Raw genomic sequence first — 13,395 nt, forward strand, 5'->3', positions numbered from 1 at the left:
GGGGGGGGGGGGCGCACCCCCCCCAATCACCATCAACGGCACAGTGGTGGAAAGGGTGGACAGCTTCAAGTACCTGGGAGTCAATATCCACCAGGACCTGACATGGGTCAACCACACCACCACTGTTGTCAAAAAGGCCCAACAGCGACTACACGGACTCAGGTGCCTGAAGAAAATCGGGCTAAGGCCAAAAATCCTCAGGGACTTCTACAGAGGCACCATTGAAAGCCTGCTGACTGGTTGCTTCACCACCTGGTACGGGAACTGCACCACCATGGACCGCAGGGCGCTAAGAAGGGTGAGGCGCGCGGCCCAGCACGTAACAGGATGTGAGCTGCCAGAACTGCAAGATCTGTACAACCAGCGGTGCCTCAGGAGGTCCCTGAAGATCATCAAAGACACAAACCACCCCCACAACAGTCTGTTCTCCCTGCTACCCTCAGGGAGGAGATACAGGGTCCCAAGAGCACGCACAAATCGCTTGAGGGACAGTTTCTTCTCGCAGGCCACGAGACTCCTTAACATATACAAATAGTGTAGTAGCCATACTGTACCGCACTGCAGCTGCTACCATCATGTATGACTAATGTTCAATAGTATGTTTAATTAGGTATATGCTACTTGCACCTAACAGAATGTTATTATGTTTAATTATGTTTAAAGTATGTTCATGCCATTTGCACATATGTGCAGTGAATACGCCACTGTCTGTGGCGTGTCTACTGCTTTATTGCTTGTTGCCTCTTGTTTTTTTTTTTTTTTTTTTTTTTTTTGCACTATGTTGTAACGGAGTCTACAGCAGAAGAATTTCACACGTGATACTTGTACTACGGAGTGACAATAAAAATCTTGAATCTTGAATCTTGGTTGCCGCCCAGTCTCTGTTAACCAATAGCATAGTGTCACATCACTGCTCTCATCACCTCTCACCCCACACACCTCCAGTGTAAGCCTATCACGTTGCTTCTCACCCCCGTCGTAAGCCAATTGCTTGGAGGCGGTTTCCTTAAATATGCTTTTTTCTGTCTCATTCAGCCTCTCAAACACCGCTACTGTCAGGCTCGCACCCTCCTCCTCCCCTTCTCCTCCCGGTCATCGCAGACCTATCCGATTCTTCAGTCGGAAGAGTCTCATCATGATGAGTCTCAGAAGGAGATCACCAGCACCACCAGTATCTAGACTCCACAGGGGGATATATCTGGATGCTGATCTCGGCTGATGCACCTCTCTCAAGATCTCCCTGCGGTGTCTAACCGCCAAAGACTAATAACAATACTTTATTCTCATCATTCTTTCTGTAATGCATCATTCACTTTATTGTAATAAATATCACTTTATTCATTCTTCGGTCTCTAGTCTCTCCTGATTGAAATATTATGTGCTCTGAATGTTCGGTGTTATTACCAGAGATGGGCACTTGAGACTTGGTGACTTGGACTCGAGTTGACTCGAGTCCCTGTTTTGATGACTTGTGACTTGACTTGACAAAAACATAAATGACTTGAGACTTACTTGGACTTGGAAGTTAAAGACTTGAGACTTGACTTGACTTGAGAGGTGATGACTTGGATGACTTGTTTGTGTTTGTCTGTTTAAATAATGAAATCATAACGTAACATTGTCCAAGTTTCTCTGTCTGTCCGGTATGCGTCAGTCAGTGCATGGCGAGTGCAAGCTGGAACGGCATTAGGAGGAGACGGACAGAGGAGCTTGACAGACAGCCAGTCACCCAATCACCACAATCCCATAAGGAGGATCATGACTGAGTCATCCAATGACAATTGTCATCCAGTCATGCTCCTCCTTATAGCATTGTCGTGATTGGATGACTGGCCGTCAATCAATCATCTCACTGGATTGCACACAGCTGCAATATTCTTCAAACAGGCAGAAGGGACAGGGGCGGAATCTAACAACGTTTGATGTTGTAGTCTGGCTGTCAGTGTTTCACTGTTTAACAGTGATTGAGAGGAAATATTTATTAAATACTTTTGGCGAGCGGTGGGCCAGCGCAGGCTTGTAGAGACTATCGGACTGCGAGCACGCCAAGAGATCTTAAAATATTATGCACAAGCTTGCGCAACACGGTCTCCAAAGTTCCCAATCATCCTACAACTCGTTCTAGTTGTGAGATGTATATATACCCCCCCTAAAAATGTGCTTTAGACTTAGGGTGTTAATTCATATAGTACACTTTTTAATTTTTATTTTGGCCAACATTGAAATATTACAACTTGTGGTAAAAAAATTGGTAAAAATAAATATTACTATCTACCACTTATTTAGCTTCATTTGGTTGCTTCCTTGTCAACCACAATGCATCATGGGGCATTATGCAAATGTATGTGTCAGCCCTGGATTGGAGGGGGGAGAGGAACATGTTGTCAGCTGAGTGTGTGTGTGTGTGTGTGTGTGTGTGTGTGTGTGTGTCAACAATGCTTTTCTGCACTGGCATATACAGTATATGCTAGGTTTCCAGCCTTGTTTATATTAATATGTTTTGATTGAGAAGAGGTAAATACTCTAAGTTTAAGCAATTTGTTTTTGTTTGATTACATTGTAGTATGTCAGCCTGTCACTAATTCACTGTTTAAAACTGACGTGGCAGATTTTTTACTGAGAAGCAGTTCAGAAATAAATAAGCGTTTATAAAGTTATTTGACTTTTGTTTGTTTACATTTATTTCACTGAATATCAATTATTAGAACACAAATTAAATTCGTCATACTTTTTGAATGGGTTAGATACTGTAAATTGGCCAATAATATCACCACTATTAGACAGGTATTATTACCATGTCTTTTTTCTTTATAAAGAAAGGTAAGACTGCAGTATTTGGGCGTGGGGAAAAAAAGTGACTTGACTTGCCTTAACTAAGGACTCGACTTGACTTGACAAAACCTGTGACTTGACTTGACTTGACTTGCCCAAAACAAAATGACTTGGGACTTGCTTGAGACTTGGACCAAATGACTTGGGACTTACTTGAGACTTGGACCGAAGTGACTTGGTCCCATGTCTGGTTATTACCACATTAATTATGATATTTTAAATTCCTTCATTGCCTCCAACACTTTCACATCAAAGTTTGTCCTCCATAGATGATGGAGACCATTTTGGAGCCATTTGGAGCCCTGGTGTTTACAACGATGGAGAATATCATGACCAAAGTTCATCTTCATTCATTTGAACAGACCAGGAATGTATGGAAGCCCATAGCTGACTTTATTCAAATGATAATGTAAACTTGAAAATGATAATGTAAACTTGAAAATGGTAATGTAATTCCTCAATAACATTATCATTTTCAACACATGTGTGTGTTATTTCAGTAAAAATGAAAATGAAAATGGAATAATCCAATTTTCATTTTCATTTTCATATACTTGTAAGGGCTTTCTATGACTATATAAGAATTAAAATGACAAGCTGTTTGACATTTAATTTTCAAAGTCCATAGCCCGCTCTACAATGGACTATATTCAAATGGTAATTTAAATTTGGTAATGAAAATGCAATCCGAAAAATGCAGCCTAATTTTCCATCTCTGCAAGCATTAATTAAGTCACAATTCAAATTAAAATGCATTTTTGTAGAAAATGTCAAATGATAATTTAAATGGTATTTGACATTTCATTTTAATTTAGTCATACTGCTTTTCAATGGACTATATCAAACTTGTAATTTAAATGTGGAAATGTAAATGCAATCCAAAAAATCCAGCCTAATTTTCCATCCCTGCAAGCATTATGTAAGTCACAATTCAAATGAAAATGCATTTGTATTTGACATTACATGTTTGACATTCAACATTACATTATCAAAGACTGCCCATAGCTGACTCAATTCAAATGATAATTTAAACTTGAAAATGGTAATGTAATTCCTCAATGACATTATCATTTTCAACACATGTGTGTGTTATTTCAGTAAAAATGAAAATGAAAATGGAATAATCCAATTTTCATTTTCATTTTCATATACTTGTAAGGGCTTTCTATGACTATATAAGAATTAAAATGACAAGCTGTTTGACATTTAATTTTCAAAGTCCATAGCCCGCTCTACAATGGACTATATTCAAATGGTAATTTAAATTTGGTAATGAAAATGCAATCCGAAAAATGCAGCCTAATTTTCCATCTCTGCAAGCATTAATTAAGTCACAATTCAAATTAAAATGCATTTTTGTAGAAAATGTCAAATGATAATTTAAATGGTATTTGACATTTCATTTTAATTTAGTCATACTGCTTTTCAATGGACTATATCAAACTTGTAATTTAAATGTGGAAATGTAAATGCAATCCAAAAAATCCAGCCTAATTTTCCATCCCTGCAAGCATTATGTAAGTCACAATTCAAATGAAAATGCATTTGTATTTGACATTACATGTTTGACATTCGACATTACATTATCAAAGACTGAACATGCTTTGCAATGTACTCTATTCAAATGAAAAACAGCAAAACAGCGCCTCCCGTGTATTGCAGGTTCACTTCGTGCGTTATCTGTGACAAAATTCAATTCGAAAATGCAATCTGTCAGGCCGCTCGTCAAGGCGGGTCTTCAATTGGGAGGATGTCACTCATTGGCTACTTTCAGGCTGCCCTAACCTCGCGTCACCAGGCTCTTCTCGGCGAGAAAGAGGCTGCCCCAGTTGACCGCGGAAGTAAACAGACCCACTTCTGGTCTGTCGCCTTCAACCCCTGGCGTGTCCCTGTTTACATCCATGGACAGACCACGGAGCTAGCGAGTCAAGGGCTGAGAAAGAAGAAGAAAATGGCTGGTAAATATACGCCGGGATCATCTCACCAACACCTCTCACACTATTTTATTACTTTCTTAAATAAGCAACACCTTATATGTCCATTGGCCGCACAGTCGTTCGGCCCATGCTAATGCTACTATCGATAGCTAAGCTAACGTCACTGCTAATGGAAATCCCTCAGACGAGGGCTCGCTCGGCTCTGTGTTGGCTGCCCCTGCCCAGTGATGGGTCGGTAGCGCGTCCGCCCGTCGTGTTGCCCTCCGGGGCCGCTTGGTGGGTGGTGCGCATCGAACTGGCTCCTTTCAGATAGACGGTCGGCCGATCCGACCGGGTGAAGTGCGTAGCATAATCACCCGAAGTCTCTGCTAACTAATACTGCTAACCACGGCTAGCCAGGCCGAACCACGCTAGCTAGTTGTTCTCACGTTACCCCGGGCATGTTTGTAATAATGATACAATAATAACCATTGTAGCCAGCCAATAAATCAATCAATCAAATTTATATAGCATGCAGCTGTGTGGTCTGCCGACTAACGTTGAAGCGATGAATATTTGTGCCATAAAATCTAGTCATGGGTGATCACTGACTCATTAAACCTCGTATAGGACAAGAGGACAAACATGGTATGTATCGATAGTAAGCTGACGTCACTAACTGTGTGTGTGTGTGTGTGTGTGTGGGGCTTGGCTGATAGGGGAGCTGAACTCTTTAGCCGACAGGCTACAGAGCAACATCATCACATTTTCAGAGGCAAATGACAGAGCAGAGCTCTTAAATGATCGTTTGGCTGAATACTCGGCTATTCATGAGGTGGAGGAGGTGGTCTCCGCCAACCTACGACAGGTGCTGGACGAACTTTCCAACGAACCCCGTGTCCGCGGAAGGCCATCTATTTACATCCCGATGGACGTCATCGAAGCATACCTCACCACAGGTATTGTTGTAGAAATATTTAGCCAAAGGTGTGCATGTCACTAGGCTTTAATACTGAAGAGAGTCAACAACACATCTCCAACGTACCTATACAGGGGGCACGGATCAGATTACACTTGTTATGTCGTACATTCTGATCTTCTGCAGCCCTATCTACTCTGTTGCCTGTACGGGGAGCAGTAGGAGAAAGTTGAAATGAACTATGAGCATCAAATGAAAATTGTGTATTATCCGAAATGCAGTTATATTAGTATATTGATTAACTATTGATTGTCTAAATATATGCTTGTGATTAAATTTTCCCCATCAGGTATAAAAGTCAAAGACATAGCAAATCTTTTTGGCATGTGTCAGAGGACCATCTATCGAAGGATGCAGGAAGAAGGACTGAGGTAAGCATGTTGATCTTCATCTGTTAAACAACATTTCTGTTAGTGAGCTGTCACCGTCTTTGGCGTCCGACATATGACTGCAATGATAACTATAGCCTAAATAGGGCCTATATCGTTTTAAAAGTGTTTTTATATCCACTAGTAGTGATTTTTTGTGTTATGTTTTGTTACAGGGCTTAGTTATGTGATTATATCATGTTTTCCTTCCTTAGATACAGAATATCTGACTTGTATGCCAACATGAGCAATGCTGAGCTGGATGAGACAGTCGTCAATGAGTGACATCGTCCTAAGTGAACGCCCGCCTTGCCTTCTTCGAGATTTTTGGAACCGCCCGCCTGGACTGGAGTGGACTGACATTACATTACTTAAAATAGACCCTTTTCACAGCCACCATTTTGTGTCTAAAAGCTATGAAGTAACACAGGTGCACCAAACGTTAGGGTTTCCAACTTCCAATCCATTTAGGTGTTCCAGTGCTGGGGCCCTAATTAGTGAGTTGGTTGCACCTGTGTATCCCCTGCCTTTTAGGCTGGGTTCACACCGACGACCCAAGCCTTGCCTATGCCTTGCCTTTACCCACGCTTTTTAATAGGTGTCCGTTTTAGTCAACAAGGCTGTGTACACCGGCCGCCTGAGCGTGAACCCTGCGTGTACCCACGCCTTGCCTGTGCCTTGCCGATTTTATCGAATAGGCGTGAGTTCTATTTTGAAGCCGACAAGGCGCGTGCAGGCAGACTTCTTCTGTCAAGCCATGAAAGAAAAACGCACAATATCCATCGGAAATGGCAAAATCAACTGAATTTCAAAATAAAATTGAGTTACTACAACATGTTGAGCAGAGAGACAGAGAGATTGACGGGTGGCTATCACGTTGGGCTTTCTCCCCGTCGGCAAACAAATCTTCATGAGAGAGAATAGCGACCGAAGAAGCAAGATGGACAATGTTGTTGTGCCAGCACATATTCTTGCAAGATCACCTCTCTAAAATGTCCGACTATAGTCAGACCTGGTTATACATATCCAGCATCAATAGAACATTAAGTACCGTATATCCGATTTATTTTACCTAGAGGCTACCCATGACAATTCTGGACAACACGTGAAAAAATACAGTCGGGAGAGAGGAGAGGCGCTTGTGACTCGGCTCCAGGTTCGGCGTGCAAAAGGCGTGCGGTGTGATCACAAAAGCGTGTAACAGGTTCACGCCCAGCTCGGCGTAGGTGTGTGTTGAGGCAAGGCAAGGCGTAGGTTGTCTGTGTGAACGAAGCGTTAGACACAAAATGGCAGCTGTGAAAAGGGCTTATACTGATTTTTATTTTTCACATGATCTCTCACAGAAAACTGTATACCGTTTTGCAGTCATGTAGTTTGACATCTATTGAGTTGATTAGAGTTAAGTTGTGGACCAGTGATGTCTACTCAACAACTAAATCAACTCATTTACTGTCAAACTAGATGAATGTCTGCAAAAACATAGTTTTCAGATATGTGCAAGATCATGTGCAGAATTATTTGTCAGCATTGTTTTTCTGTGAAGCCTACACAAGGGCAAAATGCCAAAAGGAGGGTGGACATGGAGGACCAGTGCTAGCACGCAGAGCGCTCCGCCAACACTGATCCCCAGTGCCATCTTGAAACACTGGTGCTTATGTAGGCCTGGTACATCTGAAGCAGCCAATCAGCAGTGACGACAGCCAATTGGAGTTGATTGTTGAACCAGCTCCAGGTGAGGGCTTAACCATTGCAGCAGAGGGAATCAGGGCAGGAGAGGGGCGTGTCTGGGACAAGGATGGAGTGAGGAAAGAAACTGAAAGACACACCAAACCCAGGCTTTGGCCCAGGCCGTAACACCGCCTCATAATTTACTGGCTATCACATCACATCACTTGAAGCCATTGGCCCATTGCCCGCATATTCCAACGCAATATAGCCTTACCATGTGCAGCTGCCTCAATCAACTTCATCCATTAATTATCATGTCAGTTTGAGTTGGTTATTTTGAGGTTTTGTCATGGTATTTTTAAAATACCTCTACCCGTTTAGTTTTACGATGTTCAGCACTATTTGCACAGTTGCTGTTTTTATATATATATATATATATTTATATATACACACGTTTTACCTCTCACCGCTTTCCCTTACCCTGTTCAGTACTAGAGCAAGAACAGCATGCATACATACTACTGGCAGGTGCTGGGTCATACTCATTACAGGGATATATTTCACTTCATGTAAATAAACAATGAATGTTGAAGTATGCCTGGTGTCACTGATTTTACGGATTTATTATAGATAAGATTAATACAGCAATGTTGATATTTGTAACAGACAAACTCTGATCAAGACAAAAGTTTTCATGCAGCCAGTGCAGTTACGTTAAAAATGTTTTATTTTACCTTGTCAAAATTAGTAATTCATAACCAATATTTAAAACAAAAACATAAATAGCATTCCTGAACAGGGTCACTTCAACATGAGGAATGTGTCTTGGTTATGTTGGTGCAGACTGCAGATACATCACAAACAATGAGACGTACAGTAAATCAGGACTATACAGATGGTACAGGATTTGCTGTTGGCAGGTCTCACGTGGTTCGCTGTAATGGCAGGTTTTCATTATGTATGTGAACTTGCACAAAATGCACATGTGTTTGCTTCATATCGCTGTAATGGCAGGGTTTTGTTTTGCATGTGAACTTGCACAAAATGCACATGTGTTTGCTTCATATCCTCCTGACGAGAACCACCTGCATGTCGAAGAGCTGCTTGTTCAGTGTGTGGCTCTTGTGGCAGAGGAGCATCAACATGAAAATGTAGCGTCCGATAAACCCAGGTGACGTTCATGTTCCCATCAAACTTAATGGCCACCTGTAGATGTTGGAACACACACAAAGGACAGGAAGAGATATGAGATCATTTTAATGGTCAGAAAAATGTTGCACTTGGCATAGCCTATAGCAGCAAAATGAAATGTTTAGTTTAGATATGTAATTATTCACAGTGTGTGTGTGTGTATATATGTATGTATTTATTTATTCATATTTATTTACATGCGAGCCCAGCAGTTATTATACTCATAGTACAGCCATAGGATGACCAACCACCAGTCACGCCACATGCAGACTGGAGGAAAGTGATTAACTAGCTATACCATGGGAAGCTGCTTGGTTGGTTATAAACTCACTTCATGTAACTGAAGCTCATCTTCAGTTTTAGAGGTAGCCTACATACAGACCAGTAGCGTAGCTACATCTAATCTAATGACTCCCCCATGTGAATTATTAAATAACATTAGTGGAGAAGTAATGTTGGCATCATTCACCTTACTATGAATTGACACTCAACTAGCTAAGTAGTATAATTTATAGCACTATGCTTGACGCTGCTTTATATTGCAAACATTACCGTTAGGTTGCTCTAGATGATCAAATTCGTTTGCAAGTAGCAGCAAGCAACATGCTAACGTACACTCACCATTTCGTCATCTCGTCCATTTCGTCATTAGCGTTAATCCACATCACAGCCACTTCTTGCCGTTTATGTCTGGCATGGTTTAATTTCTCCAGTTATTCCGTTGACAGCCTGTGGTTGTAGATATTTACGTCCTATATTACTCACTCACTAACGTAACGTTAGCATTAGCCATACAGAGGGTAACGTTACCATGGTAACCATAGCAAACAATCCGCCTCGCGTCTTCCTTCCTAATGGGAAAATTCACCTTGTTTTTAACTTTTCCGCGGTATGAACACCATGCACCGATAAATAATGCTGTTCCTTCTTTAAATATGAACAAAAACGCACATTACATGCCTGACTGCGGTGGTTGAAGGCGACAGACCAGAAGTGGGTCTGTTTACTTCCGCGGTCAACTGGGGCAGCCTGAAAGTAGCCAATGGGTGACATCCCAATTGAAGACCCGCCTTGACGAGCGGGCCTGACAGATTGCATTTTCAAATTGAATTTTGTCACAGATAACGCACGAAGTGAACCTGCAATACACGGGAGGCGCTGTTTTGCTGTTTTTCATTTGAATAGAGTACATTGCAAAGCATGTTCAGTCTTTGATAATGTAATGTCGAATGTCAAACATGTAATGTCAAATACAAATGCATTTTCATTTGAATTGTGACTTACATAATGCTTGCAGGGATGGAAAATTAGGCTGGATTTTTTGGATTGCATTTACATTTCCACATTTAAATTACAAGTTTGATATAGTCCATTGAAAAGCAGTATGACTAAATTAAAATGAAATGTCAAATACCATTTAAATTATCATTTGACATTTTCTACAAAAATGCATTTTAATTTGAATTGTGACTTAATTAATGCTTGCAGAGATGGAAAATTAGGCTGCATTTTTCGGATTGCATTTTCATTACCAAATTTAAATTACCATTTGAATATAGTCCATTGTAGAGCGGGCTATGGACTTTGAAAATTAAATGTCAAACAGCTTGTCATTTTAATTCTTATATAGTCATAGAAAGCCCTTATAAGTATATGAAAATGAAAATGAAAATTGGATTATTCCATTTTCATTTTCATTTTTACTGAAATAACACACACATGTGTTGAAAATGATAATGTCATTGAGGAATTACATTACCATTTTCAAGTTTAAATTATCATTTGAATTGAGTCAGCTATGGGCAGTCTTTGATAATGTAATGTCGAATGTCAAACATGTAATGTCAAATACAAATGCATTTTCATTTGAATTGTGACTTACATAATGCTTGCAGGGATGGAAAATTAGGCTGGATTTTTTGGATTGCATTTACATTTCCACATTTAAATTACAAGTTTGATATAGTCCATTGAAAAGCAGTATGACTAAATTAAAATGAAATGTCAAATACCATTTAAATTATCATTTGACATTTTCTACAAAAATGCATTTTAATTTGAATTGTGACTTAATTAATGCTTGCAGAGATGGAAAATTAGGCTGCATTTTTCGGATTGCATTTTCATTACCAAATTTAAATTACCATTTGAATATAGTCCATTGTAGAGCGGGCTATGGACTTTGAAAATTAAATGTCAAACAGCTTGTCATTTTAATTCTTATATAGTCATAGAAAGCCCTTACAAGTATATGAAAATGAAAATGAAAATTGGATTATTCCATTTTCATTTTCATTTTTACTGAAATAACACACACATGTGTTGAAAATGATAATGTTATTGAGGAATTACATTACCATTTCTAAGTTTACATTATCATTTTCAAGTTTACATTATCATTTGAATAAAGTCAGCTATGGGCTTCCATAGAAATGTGTGAAAACAATAGGAAGACAATGTGAGTCCTAAGCCTGGTTTCAGATTAAATGACTCTATAAAGACGTCCTCAAATTAAGTTTCACCACAATATTCATATAATATTCATGTCAGCACATCATTAAAAAATGCTGTCTGACCTCAGAGTCTCCAGTCTGCAGTGTGGACTCTCCAGAAGATCAGACAGCAGCTTCACTCGTGAGGCTCCTGGATAGTTCTCACGCAGGTCCAGCTCTCTCAGATGGGAGGAGGGATTGGACTTCAGAGCTGAGGCCAGAGAAGCACAGCTGCTCTCTGACAAGCTGCAGTGCTGCAATCTGAATAAAGAATAAAACATGTAGATATAAAATAAAACATTCCTGTATAGAAAACCTGATTGAAACCATGTTTCATAATCCACTCAGAGCTGTGGAGGTTTTAACACATTCACTGCCAGCCGTTTTTTCAATACTGTAGGTAGGTTCTGCCAAGTTGTTTTTTTGAGGATTCTGGCTCATCTTTCAAGAGCCGAGGATTCTTTTCTGCTAAGATTTTGTGAACACAAATTATCTCAAAAGAACTAATAGAATGTGTGCTTTCTCTGTCTAAAAGAGTTAGTTTGTAGAGTTAGTAGTTATGTAGGCATTAGCAGTAGAATACAGCATGGTTTCAGCGTCTGGAAATTTATTCTGAGATAAATGGCTTTTTGTGAAATTCGATAGAACAGTCACTTTAACCATTTATTTTTGGCGTAAGACGTCAGACATCTAAACAATAGTTTTGAACAGTAATTTCCTCCATAGCAGCAGGAAACCCCCCTCTCCTTCAAACTCCTCCCTCCGTGGGTGTGTCTCTAGTGGCTTTGCAGCGTTTGTCACAAGCGAGGCTCTGCCTGTCTGTGCTGCCTGGCTGCTGGCGGCTGCTCTTTGGGCGAGTCTGCATGAGTCGTTTCGGTTGTGAGCTCAGCTGCAATGAAGCTGCGTGCGATTGTGGGCTTTCTGCGGGTGTTTCAAAGTGTGTTGCACGCATAATCTATTATGCAAATTTGCAATCCCCCACCGCCAGCTCCCAGCGCGATAATGCGCGAAAGCGAAAGCGTTTTCGCCAATCCATTTTACAGTATGATAATGGTTTCCTCGCGCGTTCCCCTGCAGTTTTGGCTCGGCTTTTTCTAGTCTGGAGAGCACTGTCGCCACTTATTGGGTCGGTGGAATGGGTTGTACACGTTCGGTGGCTCCAATATTTTTATAGGAGACGTGGGGGGCGTTGATCCACGTCCCACTGTCAATTTTTTTTTTTTTTTTTGACGTATCAACACGTCATTGGCAGGCAACCGTTGGATTTTTTTTGACGTATCAACACGTCATTGGCAGTGAACGTGTTAAATATACATGTTTCTAAAATAGTGAAGTCAACTGAAAGCAGCTGAAGCCAACAGGCTGCCAGGTTCAAAAAGACATAACAAGGACAAACCAGCACTCATTCATATGAATGACAACATGCTGCTGCTTCAATAAACAAGCAGAGACTGAAGAGTGAGTTAGTGAGTGGAGGCTTTTCTTCACTATACAATAAATCAGCAGAAACAAATAAAAAAAGATGAGAATGTAAATTTGTGGCTGGTGGAACAAACTTCCACTTGAAAGAGTGGCATCAAACATTGAAGATTATTTTCTGATAAATGACAACAATGAAGTTACACCCTCAATTCTATGGGAAGGCTGTAAAGTAGTTACCCGGGGGAAAATTATAGAAATATCATCGAGACTGAAAAAAATTCAGTTAAAAAAACAGAAGGAACTTGAAGAGAGAATTAACAACTTGGAGAATGAACATAAAATGACTTCTAACAATAAAACACTCTTGGAATTGAAAGAAACCAGACAGAAACTAGATGAACACTTAACATATAAGGCAGAAGGTGCTATTCGTTTCTCTAGACAGAGGTTTTATGAAATGGGAAATAGAGCTAGTCGCTTATTGGCCTTTCAATTAAGAAAGACCCAATCAAGTAGACTGGTGGCAA

At 40.3% G+C, this 13,395-nt stretch overlaps 1 protein-coding gene across 3 annotated transcripts in view; it reads right to left on the minus strand.

Moving 5' to 3' along the window:
• The window catches only part of LOC310777046 (NLR family CARD domain-containing protein 3-like), a 126,683-nt gene that overhangs the window by 17,474 nt on the left and 95,814 nt on the right, over positions 1-13,395 (minus strand). For 2 of the 3 annotated variants that reach the window (XM_083637294.1, XM_083637296.1), the window contains one exon: positions 11,531-11,707. In XM_083637294.1, the coding sequence (XP_083493420.1) occupies positions 11,531-11,707 (177 nt within the window). Of the gene's footprint in view, positions 1-8,568; positions 8,970-11,530; positions 11,708-13,395 lie in introns of those variants that run through there. The other variant, XM_083637295.1, reaches the window with a different exon arrangement.

The sequence above is a fragment of the Poromitra crassiceps genome, assembly GCF_964638095.1.
Source record: "Poromitra crassiceps genome assembly, chromosome: 5".
Taxonomy (NCBI): Eukaryota; Metazoa; Chordata; class Actinopteri; order Beryciformes; family Melamphaidae; genus Poromitra; species Poromitra crassiceps.